This window comes from Sipha flava, unplaced genomic scaffold, assembly GCF_003268045.1.
Source record: "Sipha flava isolate LNK unplaced genomic scaffold, YSA_version1 271_pilon_pilon, whole genome shotgun sequence".
NCBI classification, from domain to species: domain Eukaryota; kingdom Metazoa; phylum Arthropoda; class Insecta; order Hemiptera; family Aphididae; genus Sipha; species Sipha flava.
The window spans coordinates 391,126-411,867 of record NW_020272935.1 but is presented as its reverse complement, the minus strand read 5'-3'; the positions used below and the strand labels follow the sequence as shown (position 1 = coordinate 411,867).

The window sequence follows — 20,742 nt, the reverse complement described above, 5'->3', positions numbered from 1 at the left end:
ACAATTCTCAACACTCAGTTTGGCTTTAGAAAGAACCACTCAGCCCTTCACCAAGTGCACAGAATTGTAGGTAACATTGCCTCTTCTCTAGAAAAAAAACATTTTTACCCATCTGTATTCCTTGACGTAGCCCAGGCGTTTGACCACATTTGGCACAAAGGTCTTCTCTACAAAATGAGATTTTTTCCCGCTCCTCTATACTTAACCCTAAACTCCTTCTTATCACTCCGCACTTTCCAAGTGAGATGTGAAGACGAACTATCCGATAATTATCATATAAAAGCAGGTGTCTCTCAAGGTAGCATTCTCGCCCCAACACTGTACAATCTCTATATCGCTGACATACCTCATTCCACCCTCACCAATCTAGCCACTTTTGCAGATGATACTTGCATAAGTTCTTCTGACTGAGACATTAATGTTGCCATCGACAATCTTCAAAATCACTTAAATTTATTACAAATGTGGTTCAATCAATGGAGAATAAAAATAAATGAAAACAAATCATCACACATCACATTCACTTTGCGCCCTAATATCAGCCCTCCACTAACTTTAAATAACAATATAATTCTTTTTGTCAACTCCGTCAAATACTTAGGTATTCATCTTGACAAACGACTAACTTGAGCTACCCACATCAAAACTAAAAAAATATCCCTAAAATTAAAACTCCATAGCCTAAGACACCTTTTTCGCTCCAAAATCCCACTCAACAATAAAACTCTCATCTACAAACAACTTATTCGTCCTGCAATAACTTATGGCATCCAAATATGGGGATCAACCAAAGTTTCAAATCTAAAATTGTTACAATCCTTCCAATCAATAAATTTACGTTTGTTGACCCAAGCTCCATGGTACGTTAGCAACAACACCCTTCACAACGACCTCAAAATTCCCTATCTCTCTGCTTTTGCTTCCATTCACTATAAAAAATTTCACGCCAACACATTAGCTTATTCAAATCCACTTATATCTAATCTATCTTCTCTAACTATCCCGTATAATCCACCCCGACGCTTAAAGCGTAATTGGCCACGCGACCTCCTAAACAAATAAAAAAATACTTAAAAAAAAAAAGTTGAAGTAGTGTTACTGGACGCCCCCTTCATTCAAGCCATCAAGCCCTGTACATTTTTGTTATTATTATTACTTATTGTATTGTCTATACAGATTGTATATATTCGTTTTCTAAAAAAAAAAAAAAAATAATTTATTATAATTTAAACAATGTATAAATAATAATATATGTAGTTTTATGATTTTTATGATTTAAACATATACCTATAATGTCAAAATCATCTTCATGAATCCGTTTCCTCTCTTGAGAAATAAATTTATCCATGTTAAATTGAGAAATAAGGACAACTAGTTACTTAAGTCAAAATGCTGAAAATACCTAATAACAATGATGGTCGATGGAATGTTAACGTAGCAAAGTATGAATGTAGGATACTAAAAATGTAATTATTAATGTTATTAATACTGGTCTCTGATGGTCAATTTATAATTTTTAATGCATATCTGTATTTATGTATGTATGTTATATTTATGGAACTCAAGTTTGATTACAGTCGTTGCCAGATAAATTGAGACGGCGGCGGCGGCGCGATAACGGAAAACCAGTGGTCCTCCGTATTTCAATATTATTACTGAAAATATATCAGTAAACCAACTATTGTTACAAAAAATATTTTACGATATTAATTTCAAATCATATATTCCGATAATAATTTTTTATTTAAGAACAAAAAGTAGAAATTGTAAAATAATATAATTAATATAATAATAACACATAATATTAATAATATGATGAAATAATAACAACATCTATATGCATTATTATAAACAAATATTGTTGATACGACTGGAGTGCTTGCGCGGTCAAAACACACCGGGTTAGGTTAGTTGTTTTTAGCAGTGTAGGGCAACCAGAACGGGAGAGAGAACAGAAAATTCTGCAGACAATTTTTTGCACTAAGCCGGGTTCGAACTGGTAACTGCACGCGTCGTAGCTAACTGTGAGACCTTTGCACCACACTATCAGCAACTATTATGGCTACACTTAATGAAAAGCGCCGCCGCCGCCGTCTCAATTTATCTGGCAACGACTGTAAATATATTAGCATTATAAAACTATTCAATAGAAATCGGTATACTTATTTTATTTAACCGTACGTATTTACCAATAACTAATAATTGATTACTGTTACCTCGTTGCTATTCTCAGTATTCACTAACATGATTGATTTAAGATCTATATACACTAATTCTATTTAACCGTGGCCACTATTAAGTGGTTGGTTGGCTTTATTATTATTTCTTACATTAATCTAAGTTTATACATTGTTATTTATGGAACGTTCCAGCCAAAGATTTACGTTTTATATCCATGTGTTCACACAATTATTAAATGAGTTTAATATTAGCTTTTATGTATACGTCCAGTATACGTCAGTAATTCCAGGCGTAAGTATTGAGCAGCGGGTATCGCCCAGTCGTCGATTATATATAGAAAAAAAAGTTAATCGTTATAAAATGTAATGGTATTATTAATAATACGTATTAATTTAATACGTATTCATTTTTATATGTTTTCTGTGTAAATAATTATATAATACCTTTTCTTCTTTTATAGAATATGAATATTTAAAATTTAAAACATACATACGGTAATACTAAAGGTCCGGTCAAACAGAAAGCGGACTGTCCGTGCCGCCAGGCCGCCGGTCTGCTACGGACTGTGTACTCCATTTAAATGCATCACTCTGGTTAAACAGACAGCGGCCTACCACGGCGGACTACTATAGTCTGCCACGAACAAACGGGTTGTTGTATTTTTCCACAAAGTTCGCGGCGGACTCAAATAAAATGTATACATAAATAGAATAGAAAAGATATATATTATATTTTATAATATATTATACTAATATAGATAACATAATATTACTACTATGCGTTTATGGTATACTCTAATAATAATAACTTGAAATCTAATCGTAATTTCGAAAACGTAATCTCCAATTAGTAGACAATACACTGAATATTCTGACTTAAAGCAAGCAGAAGAAGCAATTCTTCTTCGTCCGAAGAACTGCTTGACATTTTGTAATATGAAAACAGAAAACTGAAAAAGTAGAAATAAAAAATAACCAACAGTACACTTTGTGCAGTTTTCAAACGGGTTCGTTCAAACTTGTCCGCATTTTGTTTGACTATCAGCGAACGGGCCGCAGCGGATCGGCGGTCTGGCCGCGCGGACAGTCCGCTTTCAGTTTGACCGAACCTTAAGTGTTTATTATTCCTCGTTTCACTTCCCACAACAAAAAAAAAAACTATATTTTTCAAAATTATCTAGATAATTTATCTTAGATAACCATTTTATTTAAAAAGATGGATAAAAAGATACTTCAAATTATTATTATCCTGATAAGATAAAAATATAAATGTTTTTATTTAGATAAATCATCTAGATAATGCACAATACTGATTGTGGGTAATTCATTTTTAAAAATTATATACAGAAAATATGAAAAGTTTTTTTACTATTATCACATGTGACTGGGGTTGTTAGGTGTCTCGTTTAATACAGATGTCTTTTTTTAACTAAGTGTCCCGTTATTTCGACAACTCTTTTTGAGACTCTAAAATGTCCCAATTCTAAAAATTTAACGATATAATAAATTTTATATCATTTTTGTATTGAGGTGATAAAATAAACGTATTTTATCATTTGTTTCAATTTTTATTTTTTGGAATCAAAACATTTATTAATATTTCACTTAATATTATAAGTTATTATTCTTTATTACTACCCGTCAGCTATCCTACCGCATACCGATTTCGTTTCTATTAATTGGTTGTTATAATTTAATAACATATTTACTTGGGTATAAAATAGATTAGTTGAATAGAAAATAATATTCTTATTTGGTCTATCATTATTCATATTTTGAAAATATTGTGTTTATTTATACTTTAATAAGTATTATCCTATAGTTTAATTCAAGATACTTTAATTTCATAAAATAAAACGTCTAGTTGTGACATTCGGAATAGAAATTTTTTTACTCATTTTAGTTACAACGGTATACATTTTAATACATTTTTATGAGTACAAATATTGTCAATAAACATTATCTTATTATTATTTAATATTATTAATATTGTTATTTCAAATGGGAAACATTTCTTAGATGTATGATAATTGAGAGGTATTTTTAACTACAGAGGCTCTCTTTAAAGTAAAGGTACACCCTGCAATGAATTCCTAGATTCACTTATGACAGCGGTTCCCAAACTGTGCTCCACGGAGCCCTTGGTGCTCTTCAATGGCTTACCAAGAACTCCGTTCGTAACACCATAAAACATTTAAAAAAATGTTCGTTATTAAAATGAATACATTTTATGAAGACTTGAATGCCATAATTCACCGATATGTAGGTATACTGCATAAAATCCTGATTAGAAAATTGTATATAATTATTTAATTTTAGAATTTTTGATAATACGAAACGACCCTAACGACTCGGTCCATTGTTTATTATGTGTATGTAAATGACCAAGTGTATTTTTACTGAAGTGGAACGGTGGTTTAAAACGGGCTCCATAAGACCTGAAAATCAGCCAACAACTACTGCTCAGTCGAAGACAGATAACAATAGTTATAGTAAAAATAATTCCTTGGAATTACATTCGGATCATATTGTACATGGTTCTACTTTATAATCTACTACAACTAATGTAGATAATCGGAAAGGAAGCAAAAAACGAAAATATTACCATTCATATTTGGATATGGGATTTACTAAATTTGCTGATGGACATCCTCAGTGTGTGATATGTAACAAAGTTTTGCCTAATAGCTCAATATTCCCTGCTAATTTTAAACGAAATTTTAAAACACATCTTGATTTCATAAATAAAACTGCAAACTATTTAAAAGAAAAAGTAATGAGCACCATGCAACTCAGAAAATGTTTGTATCTCATGTAAAGACACATTCCGAAAAAGCACTGAAAGCATCGTACTTAATAAGTTATGAACTGGTTATTGGTGGCAAACCACAAATCTTCTCTGAAACTCTTATAACACCACTAGTGAATTTAGTGAAGTGCATGGCGGAGGAAAAAACTGCGAAATATCGGCAATAAAGTCATGAAATGTTTTTCAACGACTTCAAACTTTTTACAATTTAACAATTTAACAATAAATGAATCATTATTAGAAATAATTAAAGAACACCTAAATTATTTGCTTAAACATTTGAATTTATACTTTCCAAAAGATGCTCAAGAATGAATTCGAAAAAACTTTGAGAGGATTATAAATTCATTTTTAGTGACATTAAAACCAGCAACTCTCAATGCAACAGAATACGAGGTTCTCATTAATATGATTTCCGATAGCTATTATCAGACATTATTTATATGTAAACCATTATCTGAATTTGAGCTCAGTTAGGGAAAGATCATTCAATATTAAGTTTAAAAGCTAAACTGCTTTTACTGCCTTTTAGTACTACGTATCTTCGTGAATTTCGCGGCTTTTTGTTTACAGCTATAAAAACAAAATGTAGAGCACGTTTGAATGCGTCTGTAACTGATTTCTATGACACCGGATATTGACAAACTTAGTAGTAAAAAGTAGGCCCATTGCTCACACTAAAACTCACACATCAAGACTTGCATATGTAACGTTGTATTACTTTTAAATATTTTCGTTCTGTAGATTTAAATAATAAATAATATTTTTTCCAGTAATTTTAATACTATTGTTTCACTTTATTTATAAATATAATTTTATTTTGACTCCCGCGGGAGTATGCATACGGGACTATCCCGCGGGATCCCGTATGTATACAATTCGTGTTTATTATACTTCATAGAAGATAGAACACAAGTAGATAAAAATTAAAGTTAAATATTTCTTGAGCTCCATGAGAAACTTCTAATTAAAAAAAGCTCCGAGGCTGAGAAAGTTTGGGAACCGTTGACCTATAAGTAACACTTCGTTGTAGCCGTTTTAGTTATAGGGGCAGGGGCAAACTTTATATGTGTATTCGCATCTATGTTTTATTCTTACTATCTGTTTATGTTTAGACTCGGTGAATCGTGAAACACACAAATAAAAAGAAAAATAATTATTTAAATTGTGTTTGATTTTATTTTATAATAATTAGAATTGTGCTCAGAGAGCTTAATAACACTAATTAATAAATAGTAATAATATATTTATGCTCGGAGAGCTTACAACGAATAAAGGTCGGAATCACGGGTCGCGTTGACGGGAAAAGAGACCGCGAGCGAACGATAATGCAATCGGTGCAATGCCGGAATTACTCTATTGCCCCATAGATCGATGGTTATGTTGATCGATGCAATGCCAGAATAACTCCGACTATTACACCACTGACCAACATAAATACATCGTTCGTCGAGGTCGGGGGGCGGGAATACTGTCTTCCAATGCTGCGTAAGTCTGCCCGGGAAAGTTACTTACTAACCTAACCTTACTACAACACTGAGAGACAGTAAATGGTGACTTTCGATCACGCCACCGTGCCTTTTATAGGTAGGTGCACTGATAACAGCAACCGGTGGCGCGATGGATAAAGTTTTTGTGACGGACCGGGATCCTATTTACAAAGTTTGATATAATGAAAATAGTACATTAATTAACCACGTAACATGCGTGGACAAACTCGATATTTCAATAAATAATAATAACCCTCATCAATGAATATTAATATAAAAATCACAATAAGATAAGATACCGAGTGTCCGCAAATGTTACGTAATTATTGCATAAACACTATTATATAAATATTAAATAACAAAAATTTGAAGAAATAAAGGCCACTGCTCCATTCGCCGCCATCCTCCCCTGAGGACGATTTTATTTCATACATCATATATAGTATATTCCAGATTTAAAATTGTTTTGTCACATCATAATAGAAAATCAGTGGCGAGATCGATCAGTTGAATTTTTACCGGTTGATAAAACCGAAGACGTGTATTCGGAAAAAAATCCAATGCGTGCTCACTTCTTATAATATAACAATATGATTGTATGATACAATAACACGCATTTGCGCATTGCATGCGTTACGTTACAGAAACCGTTTTCGCCGACTTCTCTGAGGTCCACGCTGTCCACCACGCACCGTCATGTGTCTGTAGCCAACGCGTCCTCAGTGGGTGGCAAGAGACGTGACTCGCTGTCCAGCTCGGCAGGCGCGTCGTCTGTACGCCGTCTCATTGAAGTGGTCCGCACTACGCCATCTAACATGGGTCCAGTGTACAGCCGGCGTCTATTATGCCGTAACTACGTCACTCTTTGTCTGGGCCACGGGGCGGCAGCCGCCGCTCTTATACCGTTCATGGCATTACAGGTACTTATTAAACAGTTTTAGTTTTAAATAAACCGTAAAGCACTGAGTTGAAAATTAGCGAACTGAAAAATAACGAACTTTATAATTAGGAAATACGAAAATAATGTAACGTTAATTTACATTTTTTCTTTCTTTAATTATTCGATACAACACCGTGTGCCTATTATATTCTGACCATCTTTTTAACTTATCATATTTTGTAATTTTTATTTATAAGCAGTACGCCCTATAAAAAGTTTAATAAAATGTCATTGTAATATGATTCCTTGAATAGTTTTTTAGTTCCCTCTTTGTATATATTTTATTTATAATTAGGTTTTGACCCTTATCAAATACTAGAGTTCCTGACAGCAAAATCATATTCAATATTAGCGGTTTAATAGTTTTTACAACTTTGGATCATTTACCCCTTAAATCAATATTGCAGATTAAATTAGAAATTTTAATAGAACTAGAATGTTATAAAATTAAAATAACATACTAAGTATTATATTTAATCATCGTTGATTTGCGTTTTATTGCATTATTTGAACTCGATAATTTCTGAATTTTACATATTGTGGTTAAAGTATTGGTAAATTACTAGAGCTCGGAAGTTGATGCATTTTGCATTTTTTTTTTGCATTTTTTGATTTTTATAACTTTTTAAGTCATTTTTTGAAATTTTATTAATTTTTACTGATCTTACACTAGTTCCCTAGTTATCGTTTCTTGTCGACCATTATGCCGATAACTTAAGACTTGTCCGATTTTATCTCACTGATTACATTTGTAGTTGTGGTATTGTAATGAATATTATTATACCTACGTTTTATTATTTTTTCTTAATATTCGATTAGTATCCGATTTTATCTCGTCGATTAGTCGTTGCCTCGTCGTTATAATGAATAATACCTATTATATCTAAATTTAGGCGGGTCCATTTTTCTCCAAAAATGAGATACCGCTTTCTTCCACAGTCCATTTTCCTCAAAAAAAAAAATAAAAAAAATATTGACTATTTTCCTCCACTTTCCATTTTCTACCAAAAAATAAAATAAGAAAATTGCCATTCGTTGTCGAATGATAAATTAGAAATAAAAGAACAAATTAATTATTTTAAATATAATTATAATATAATAATAAACTGTACGCGCCGAACTTGGCGGGTGGTTAAAAAGAGAATGAATATAATAAACAAGTACGCACGTCGATAAAGATGCATCAATCAATAAATAAAATAATAATAAAAAATTAGATAATAATAAGAGGTTGGTGTTAACGCAACCAGACAATATGTAATATATAAGATATAAAATATAAATATAGTAAAATCACTACAGTTTATAATATTATATTATTTTATAATTATAGGGCATTTCAGCAATAAATGAATACCTGTTTAAATAAAATAAAAATTAGACATAATATGAATAATTATTTTAATTTTTGTAATTACCTACCTAGACATTTTTCCGTTTTCCAATTTAATAATTGTATTGTCGATTGCTCCACGACGTTTGTTTAATGTATAACAATATAACAATATAAATATATACGTATATGCCCATATATTATATGTAAGTATCTTTATTAATCATAATCAAAGTTATAAAGTTATCGACTGATAAAAATTGTGAGTGCTGTTGAACACTTGAACTAGCGTTTTTTTCTAACCGATAAGAACGCGATCAGAACTTAATCAACAGATACGCGCAAAATGTGATCCTACAACACTGGCTATAACATTGGAGGATAATAGACATATTTTTAGTGTAATTATGTGGAGGAAAATGGAAGACAATCTTTTTTTTTTTTTTTGGAAGAAAATGGCTACGGCCCAAAATTTTATTATTTTTTTCGTAATATTTTTGAAATGACGAAAATTAAAACGTCGGTTAGTGCTCGTCTGTGTCTCTCAATCACTTCAGTGGACGTGTAGAGAAGTTTTTCCAAATATAAATATTTATAAACAAATAATTGTAATTTTTTAATTTCATATTTTAAGAACATTTGTTGTAATTTTAAGCCATATATTGAGTAATTTGTAAGTTTTGATAAATTTATTTAGAATGCTTCAGTAAAATAGAGTAAAATATTTAAAAAAATGTATTTCTATTAATTTAAACAAATATTTCTAAATTTTTAGATCATTTTTTGTCATTTTTATGTTATATTTGCATCTTTCTTTAGGTCATTTTTTAATATTTTTTAAATTCGTCAACTCTCGAGCCCTAGTAATTACTGTAGCTCATTACACGTCTCATATCGTTTTCAAGTGATGAGATACAGTAATTACTAGAGCTCGGGAAGGAAGGCTATAATAATCCGGAAAGTATATTTCTGGACCGTATCTAGCCGGAATCTAAAGTATATAAATCGTATTTTCCCGGAATATGTAGTTACGGAACGTATTTATCCGGACTGTATCTCTCCGGAATCAAAACTTCGAAACCCGTATTTGCCCGGAACGTATTCATCCGGACCGTATTATTCTGGAATATATTTTAAATTGCCTATATTGAACAGTTTTTAGGCGCTGGTGAGTCGTCTTTAACTTAGATAACTAAAGGTAACTTAAATATCCTTGTTTGATATATTTGTCTGTTGAAATTGTTATACAATATAGTAAAATCTTCTTGTAGTAGCCCATTGCATTCATAGACCGAAAACGAGGTTAAAAAATGTACTTATAAATAATTTTTTTGCTGTAAATACTAAAAGATTAATTTGTTTGAAAAAATTATACTTCACGATGATAGGGAACGATATTATTCTATTTGTGTAGGTGCATTAAAATAGTGAATTAATTCTTTCATTTGGAATTCATTTAACGTGAAGAATGGCAAACTTAAAAATAAAATTACTGATTTGCAAATGGATATAATTGAACCAAGTGTCGGAGAACTAGGAAATCATCAATATATTAGGTTTATTAAATTTGAGAAAAAATGCGATTTATACGGTAAATTAATAATGTAATTATATAGAATATAAGATTAAACTTTAAAAAAAGTATTTAAAATCTCTATACTGTACTTAGAATACATGTAAAAGTTATTTAAAATACTGTAATGTATTCGGATCATCAAAGTCTGCTATTTGACAATAATTCAAATGGATTATATAAAGCTTCTTCTGGCCCCTTCCTTAAATCCGCCACTGGTGTTACTACTTAGGGCTTAAATTTTACGGTTAAATAAATATATATATATTATAAAATTATAATATATTTACAGAGAATGTATTTTTTTTAAAACAAAATACTTATTATTTATCACTTACTTTCCTTACATAAATGTACATAGTATAAATATTTTTTGTTCATTATTTATATTGGAGGTACCTATTAGATCAAAGTTAAGTTAATTTTGATTAAATTAAATTATTAAAGTATAAATTTATAAAAAAAATAGTGTAAATTAATTAATGAAATAAAAATAATTTAATTTTTTTTATCCAAATAAATAGTATTTTATCTTTTATCTTTATCTAGATAATTTAGATTTGAACTATCTTTTATTTATATCTAGATAAATTGTATCCAATTATTTTTTGTCTTTATCTAGATACATTTTTAGTTATCTTTGCACATTACTGGCTAATAGTGTCTTGTGGTGTAGATAGAAGTTGTTCAAGTATAAACCTATGTTATGTGACAACCGTAAGGGCTTCCATTTTAATAATCTGAAATCATATTCAGTAACTCGAAGAAAAGTTATATATATTTACGAAAAATATATATTTATTATGCAAGAAATATAATAAGAATAAAAATAAACTATTTAGAATGGCAATGCGATATAAGTGTCTTAATTCAAATATGCCTTTGGAATCTACGACGATTGTAATCTTTTGTGGTTTTATCTGCATTGTGCTTGATCTAAATAGTAATATTGACCAAATGTCAATTGACAATCATAGTTATAAAAGAATATAACTGCCTAGGTACCTATAAAAAATGTAATTATTAGTTGAGTGAACATCCATTTGAATTCTAGGAAATAATTGAATAATTATATTTATAATTATACATTTTAGGAAGTTTAGTTAAGTTTTAGAAGGTTAAGCCACAAAAGTCCCTACCCCTAGTTAGATTTATAATAGTTGTATTTTTATTCCATAATAAAATAATTATATAAATAAATTAATAGTGTATACATAAACATAAATAAGTAAATACATAGCCTGGAGTATTATAATATTTGTACAATACGACTAATTTTGAATTAAAAATTCATCGTCAAGTTACAAAGTCCATAAAATTGGCGACTTTTGTTGAATTTAAATTTTTATGTAACTGCGTTTGACGTCACTAATTAAAATATCATTCATTATGACATTTTCTTATTGGAAATATATTATTAAATTAAAATAAGAATCAAACAAACTATAATAATACGTTTACAAAAATGAATAATCAAAACACAGCAAAAACTGGTTTAATCGGTTTCAGAACTATTAACTATAACTTTAAATACACTTAATATCAGACGGCATACATTAATTAAAAAAAAAAAAAAACATGAAATTAAAAATAGCCGTGTATGGTTGTGTAAACACGACTTTAACTGTCCTAGGGCAGTATAAATATTGAAATGTAATAATAATTATAATTTGATGGTATGTACATGTGATTGATCAAAATGTTACATGTTATATTTATTTTCATAACTTGACTGCATATTGTTACATTTACAACATTTATATGTATAAAGTTGTATGTAAACGTGAACATATACTTAATTTTGATTTCCACGGGTTCTATTATGAATACTTATCGGTTAAATAATTTCCGTCTATATAAAAAAAAAGAAGAAAAAATTCATAACTACGAAATAAAATATTCAATATATCTAGTTAATACGTGTACTAAACTCCAAGAATGAATATTTATATTTAGCTTAATATTTTAGTAATCGGTACCCTAGATCACAAACCCAGGGGCATGTTTAAGATAAAACTAATTGATACACAAATAGTGAACAAAAAATAGTAAACAATAAATACATTACATTTTTTTGTAACGATTATTTTTAAACAGTATATTCAATTTTAATATACAGGTACTATTTAAAAATAATTGTTATATTATCTTTTTAATATTATTATTATTATTTTTTTTTAGAAAAGTTTTTGAATATTTAATATGTTATTATAATTATTTATACCTTTTCAAATTTAAAATAATACGATTTTTGTTATATTTTACAGTCATGATTTACAGTCTATTTATAAAAAGTACCTATTATTCGATTTTTATTATTTTGTCATCTTATAGTATAGCATAACTATACACATCTTTTTTTTATAGTGTAGGAACTTACATATATACTTTTTTATCATGTAGGAACCAACATATGTTTTTTTACCTGCTAGGTCTCGTGTAGGAATTTAAATTCGTCCTCGTCAATATAGTACCAGAAAAACATCTCGTGAGCAAACCACAGAAGATTTAACATACTTATCCTTTTAGTATCATTGGACTCGGTGATCACATCATTGCTATCAATTATCCAAACTATAAAACAAAAATGATATGTACAGACATTGGAACTTTTCAATATTGAAAAAACTTATGTGTAAATATAGAAGGGAGTGGGAGGGGCAAGGAGCTCCATTGCTTTTAGTGTTTGTAATTAGTAGTTACTAAACACCCAAAAATCATGATACTCTGACGTATAATAAAGTTGTTCATTTATCTAAATCGATGTGTTTATGATTTATTCAAAAGTATTGTGATTAATAAATGAATATAAATATGAAGATGATGAAGACTATTATGATAGTTATGAAAACAATCCATAACTTTGTAAAGATTATTTAAATATGTATAACATAAAAATAAATAACAATTAAATATGTCAATTGGAAATTGTTTGTTTTGTACATATTATTAGTAAATATTACTACATTTTCATTTAAAAAATAGTTTTAAACATTAATTACATAATAAAAAGTTGATTTAAAGAAAAAAAATGTTATCCAGCTAAAATTGAATTTGGGATCACTTTGTGACTAGGTAATTAGGTTATGGTTTATAAAATTGCACTCAATATAATAATGGTGCAAAATAAAAATGACAACGTGTCGTGATTATGATTTATGACGGCTAGCCGTACAGTATTTATATTATTTTGAAAATGAGTTATTTTGGTAAAGTTGTGTCGTTTAAAATATACAGATTATAAAGATTTTGTACTAAGTAAACAAATACTTAAATGATTTACAAAAATATAAAAATATAATTAAAATTAATATTACTATGAATATTGGTGATCTTTATCCTTGTGAGCCATATTTCAGTGGTCATATCTTCATGGAACACTCTTCATGTACAAAGTTTTCGTCTATTGGACTACTTTGCTCAATCATGCCACATTCAGTGGTATCCACCCACCAAAAATAAGTGTGATATACAATTTTATATTGACACCCACCTACCAAAATATAATTATTTATTTAATAGACGACCACTGCGGTGCATGATAATTTTATAAAATTTTTGTTGTTTCCGGTTTTTTAGGGTTCCATATCTGCGTGGTGGTGGCCGAACAAGCTGAAACAGAACGGCGGTTTTGCCACAGTGACCACGGACATTGGGTCTATACTTTTGTCGGCCATGTTCGGTTTGGCAGCGGTAAGCGCGTTGCTTGGGCCCACGGCCGTCAACAAGTTAGGCACCCGGACGTGTCTGGTGGCCGGTTACTTGGTGTCAGTAGTGTTCGTCACCGTGCACCTGTACCCCAAGGTATCCGTGTTATTGCCTGGTTACATCCTGATGGGTGCGTGGCTGGGCTGCTGGACGGCATCCCGAACAGCGGTACTTATGATGCTCGCATCCAAAATGGCATATGTACTGTCCGACCGGGAGGAGTGCGAACTCGAGGGCAACGGCCGTCGGGAGGCGGTGGCCAGAAACCTGGCCAGAGGACTTCAGGTGAAAAGCCGTCATGTTCGGTATACGGCTGAACCGCCATGCAATGTTTGAGTATTTTATTTATTGTCTTTGTCCGTTTTTAATTCCCTTTCAATTCGAGGGAGTGGTGTGAATAATATGTGATCTCTCGTGCAGGGACGAAGCTACTTATGAGACAAAAGGATGATGACGAACTAATTTTTGATTGCATTATAATGTATATTGTAAATACACTGGCATTTTACATTTAAATTTTCATAATACTATATTTAAATTACGTTTATAATTTCTATATATATATATATATATGACCAAAATTAAGGTCATAGGTATTTTTATTGTAACTTGAAAGTCTGACGAGTTATAAGTGAAAACAGTGGAAGAAGTGTGCCACCCTTTGAAGAGGGGTAGAGAGCTACGCACAAGGGGTAGGTGTCAGGAATTTTAGTATGTTTATAAGTGAGGTATAAACTAAAAAAAAAAAAATCGAAATGCAGCTTTCGTGGAATTAATTGCGAACTTTTTGCTAATTTGACTGGGCTATTGAAACTATTAAGTTAATAGTTTTGTATACGAGTATTAACATGTAATATATATTTTTTAATTTTCTTACATTTATCCGACTCTTGCAATAAAATAATTAATGCAATGCAATTTATACTTATTATCTTATAACGGACATACACATACATAAGATGGATATAGTATTTATTGTTGTCTTATGAGCACGTTATTAATAATAATTAATATAATGGTTATTTCTATATATACAAGAAAATACAATAAAATAATAATATTTAACAAAAATTGAACACTCCCAAAAGTGTACATATGCATATAACAAATAATAAGTGTTCACTATCACAAAAAAGAATAAATAAGTTGATGTGATTGTACCTTATAATAATAGTGATCTCCTATAATGGACTGACTATTGGGCAGCAGCAATGGCTCTTCTTCAAATCCGTAAGTAGAGCGAGCTTCACTGGGGATGCAGCACGGGCAGAACTCCTCCTAGTGGCTGGCTGATTGGCTTACAGATAGACGACTGAATATACTTCTAAATATCCTTCTTGCTGAATGCTGATTTATTACTTATTACGGATCTCGTAGGTTTGGTGTAATTTTCCAGGGGCCAATGTGTGGACATGTGCCGGAATATCAACCTCACGGGAAATCGGGAAAAATATTAGGGTGGAGAGTATATCAGTATACAGGTCAATAATGAAATGCCGTATATACACTACCACACTGGTATCGGGAATGATGATGCTCGGTGTGTCATTTTGCCTTTTTATATAATTTTGTTGTTATTATGGTGGGTAGTGTTAAAAATATTATTGTTTTGACTTGAGATTCTGTATGGAATCACTAATCCAAAGTTTGTGGTGACATGGACCATTAGGTGTTGAGTCCGATTTACTGTTAATATTTACTTTTTTAATGATATTATTTATTTTTAATATAAAAATAAAATCACATTTAAAACACTATAGAGGACTAACGCCATCTATTGTACATTTATAGGCATTCCCTAGTATCTTTACCGTGATTGCTCCACTAGAGGCGCAAAGGTCAACAGGGAAGATACTCGGGTTGCCAATATTGTAGGGGTATGTACCTATATTGTTACAATCTTTTTTAGAAAATTTATTTTTTTATCATTCTCTTATATAAGTTATTGTGTTGTATCATCAACCGTAATTCTAATATACTGAAAAAAAAAAAAAAACAGGAAAAAATTCAGTTTTTTTAAACAAATGTACTATTCGATAATTTACGAGTATAATTTTTCTTAGAAAATATTAAACAAAATATCATGATAAAATTTAACTTAAATTACTTTGTTATTATAATGAATAAAATGAGTGGATGAGAAATTAAAAGTTCAGAAGTTCAGAAATAAGGTCCATAATATATATATATATAGTAAAATGAACACGTAAATTTCAGTTTGTTATTTTGATATTTTATCAGTTTTGATTGTTTCTATAAAATTAATATAAATTAATTTAATTTATAATATATATATGAGATACATAAGAATATAAGAAACAATGCAATATTATCAATATTTTTTCAGTAGTTTAAACTATTTACTTACAATGAAGTTGAATAATTTTCTAACAAAAATATAATTAATAATAATCAGAATTATTTAGCTAAGTTTTTTTTTTTTACCTATTAATTAAGAACTTCCAGTATAAACTATTATAGTTCGACAATTAAAATATTGATAGATAACGTGATACAATAGTTGAATTGGTAATTAAACATAATGAGTATAATGATTTAATAATAAATATGAATATAGTGTCAGATAAAAAGTAAACAAAACGGAATATTAGTTTGTAAAATCTTACGAATTTGATTTAATTTTTATCACAGAATATTTTTTTTTTAATTCAGTTATTAAAAATACATTTTATAATTACATTAATTTTTGTATTTTAGTCACATAACAATTTTTAGGGCTAAGAGGACTAAGACCTGTACTTTATATTTCTGGGGGGCTTAGTCCCCTCAAGCCCCCTCCCCCCGATTTCCGCCTATGCCACAAACACAAACGCAGAATACAAAATAGTTTGTTTTTTGTCGAATGCGATATGCCCACATTAACTAGAAGTAGAACATAGTGTTTGTATTTTTAATTTTAATAGATATCACAATTTATAAGCTTCATACTCATGTAAAATAACACCCTCTTCCCCGAAAATAAATCATAGTTACACAATTGCTTGAAATTAACATAGTGATAGTTTGGTCTAAAAAACTGTTGCACAGTTGTATAAGAAATTAATATTTATTACATAGGCGGGTAACGAAAAATATAAATGTTTTATTAGTGGAGGGGGGGGTTCAGCCTCTCCACCACAAATGAAAAATAATATTTTTCCTTGACTACTTAACACCCGTATTAACTAATATTAACCCGAATAATAACGGTTATTAACACCCAAACGTTTGTTTAAATGTTGTATTGCGGTGTTTGAACACCCGAATATATTTAACACCCGAAACCCGAAATCCGAAAAAATTATTGGGATGTAAAGCATTGCCCTTATGTGATATTAAGAATTATATCGAATTAACTAATTAATTAATTAATTAAAATCGATTTTAAGATTAACCTAACCTGGTCTACGGATATTTGTGGATTAATAAGAGAGCGCCGTTAATCTATAGAAGAATTTAAAAAATGTACTATTGTTCCTAGGCTTTAAATTTTTATTTTTTAATTTCACTAATGATATGCAAAATTTGAGAAAATTTAAAATTGTATGTGCAGTGCACTCATAAATAATACAATCTTAAATATATGTTCCACGTACTATTTCCACAGACTATATGAAAATAGATAGCTCACTCGGGATGTAAACAAAACTATGAATATTATCTCCGCGATGAAATCACTGTGACCACAGTGCTGGTATGAAGATTCTATTGAAACATGACAAAAAAAATGTCTTGATTCCTACCTGGCGCCAACATTGAAATCATACTAACTACCCATTCATGCCTTGTGACGTGGGGGTTGTATTATTTAGATTTTGACCTTTCACATCCCTTAAGAGTTAGGTTATCCTAGCCTCTAGTTGCTGTTTTTGTGATTTTCATGTGGCTTATTAGTTGACCATTGACTGAGTGTGTAAGTTTCAAAATATTTATTTTTTTTTGTATACAATTTTGTATTGTGCTCTTGAGTTACAAAATTAAAAAATGAGCATTAAAAAAACAGGAATGTGATGTTCTGTACAATTTTGCAAAAATAAACAAGTAATAGGAATGTAAGTTTTTTTCAATATCCAAAAGACGATTGTCTAGCAACATGAATAATAAATTGTGGTACAGAAAATTTGACCAAAGAACTAAAAAAAAAAATAGTTACAAAGTATGTGGTGATCACTTTATAGATTCAATGTTTTTGAACTCTAAAACAAAAAACAGACTAGTTTTCAATGCTATTCCATCAGTATTTAATGGTAAGTAAATAACAAAATTATTAAAATATGTTTAAAAATAATTTAAATAATTTCAAAAACTAATTTTAATATTAATACACTAATTCTTGGTTAAATAATTAAATTTTAATTATTTTTTTAAATGAAATAATTTTTGAAAGATCTAAATTGGCTAAATTACAGTCAAAAATCCATGAAGACCCACAGAATTTTGATAATAGTTCAAAAGGTCAGAGTAGCTGTAGTAGTTCAATTCCAGGTACTGAAGAATTAAGAACTCATGTAAGTGGATTCATGAATATTTCTGGTGCTTCAAATAAATCTTAGAGCTCAATAACTATTAATTCTTCAAATAAAATACTTGGATATTTATCGGCAAACACACCAAGAAAACAAAAACTGGTTATGGAGATTTATTCTGGAAAACAAGAAATAAAAAATGTAAAGAAAAATATAGTAAGTTTAAATTTACAGTTATCTAATTATGATACAGTTGAACATTTTTTAAGATTAAGTGAAAAATATTTATCACCTGGATTATGTACTGTTGCCAATTCCCTAATTAATTTAAAAAAAAAAAAAAACAAAAAAAAAGATTTTAGATAAAATAATGAAATTAAACAATTAGCATTAACTATTTATTTTTTAGGACCTAGAGTCTATAAATTTTTATTGAATATTCTTTCATTATCATCAATTTCTACTTTAAAAAGATTAACTCATTTATTTGAAAGGATACCAGGCTTAAATTATATTCTTTTTAATATTATTGAATAAAACAGAAAGTTAGAAATTTTACAGCATTTGTAAAATACATTTTTGTAACTGTACTAATATTATAATTATTTTGATGTATTATAGTTTAATAAATACCTTTTTTTATTAGAATTTAATATGAGCTAATTACTATGTAATTGAATTGTTTAATACTACATTTGTTCCATTTATGTTTGAATATCTGTAACTAAATTATAAATTAAACATTAGTTATGTATTATATGACTTGTATAATAATATAATGCGTCCAATGTTGTAAATAAAGTATAGTTAAGTTATGAAGAAAATAATGACCTTTGTAATCGTTTAGAATACTTACCTATAATTACCTATTATAGATTTATCTAGATTACCTACCTATTGTATGTAATTTTTATGTTTTAATATGTACTTACCTTTGTTGTTCTTGTGGATAATGTTCAAATATTGAAATAAATATTTTTACTATGTTAAGTATGATTTCATCATCATCATTGTTAAAAGCTTGTGTTAACTGATAAAATAATTAATAAACAACTATAACTATTGCCTTTAACGAATTCAAACAGCACTAACTTACTGATCAATTATCATTTAACATAATTAAATAGCTTTTATTATTAAATATGCTTGTATTAATACTTGATTTACGATCTTTATTAAATGAAAATAGATTTTAAAATGGTTAATTTCAAATGGTATTAAATGATAGACACAAATATACAATAATATTGTATAACATCTGAACAATAATTTAGTTAAATGCATTCAGCTACACTGATTTGGTCGCACCCAATTAGAGAATCTTATTTTTTTTCCATTGTTTTCGGCCGAGTGAGCTATCTGTTTTCTTATAGTCTGTGCTATTATCCTGCAAATTACCGTTTGACGTAAATATAAATATAATAAATATACAATGCGTAAATATACACGTGAATATATTAAATTTAAATATTTCGAAACCATGAAATGTCCTTAACTAATATTATTATTTTATTTAAGTAATTAATATTGAAAATTTGATGATTTTTTTTATGCTTATAAATCATTTTATATTTATAAAATTATATTTTATAAATCATCTAGTATATTTTTTTATTGCTTATAAAAAAAAAAAAAAAAATGATATGAAAAAGGCTGTATTAAATTTCTAAACCTAAAGTAAAAAATTGAAAAGTTGATGAAATTTGAGTTAAAAAAATGTAGCGGATCCTTTCAATTTTTAATGTTTTGTCAACATTTAATATTAAAACACTCTAATTATTATTTAACAACTAATTATTTTTGATATTAAACTCATTTTTTTTTTATTAATCGATATTTATCATACATTTATTGTTTGGAGGAACCAAAATTATTTTATCGATATTTTTTTAAAAAAGCTATAAAAAAAAAGTCTTTTGAAAATTATACCATTGATAGCAAACTGTGACATGAGCATTCATGAAAATTACATTTTTTACAGTTATTATTTTTAAAATTACGACGAAAAAACATTAGATTTTGTAGAAAATCAGTATGTCTTAAATGTAGTTGTTTTTTTAGCTTTTCGTTAGTTTTTGCAATTATTATAAAAACTGTTGGAAATTTGTAAAATTACTAAATATACACTATCAAAAACCTTTTATAATTGTGCTCATCTAAGCTATCATTGTGGTCGAAACTTACATCATGGTAAAACCAATATTTCTATTTTTACAGAGGATTAAAAATTAAAAATACATCAC

At 28.9% G+C, this 20,742-nt stretch overlaps 1 protein-coding gene across 2 annotated transcripts in view; it reads left to right on the top strand.

Moving 5' to 3' along the window:
* Positions 1 to 20,742, top strand: part of LOC112685276 (protein unc-93 homolog A) — a 90,496-nt gene that overhangs the window by 29,526 nt on the left and 40,228 nt on the right. For both annotated transcript variants that reach the window (XM_025557111.1, XM_025557112.1), the window contains exons 2-3: positions 7,124 to 7,399; positions 13,905 to 14,318. In XM_025557111.1, coding sequence (XP_025412896.1) covers positions 7,124 to 7,399; positions 13,905 to 14,318 — 690 coding nt within the window. The remainder of the gene's footprint in view (positions 1 to 7,123; positions 7,400 to 13,904; positions 14,319 to 20,742) is intronic.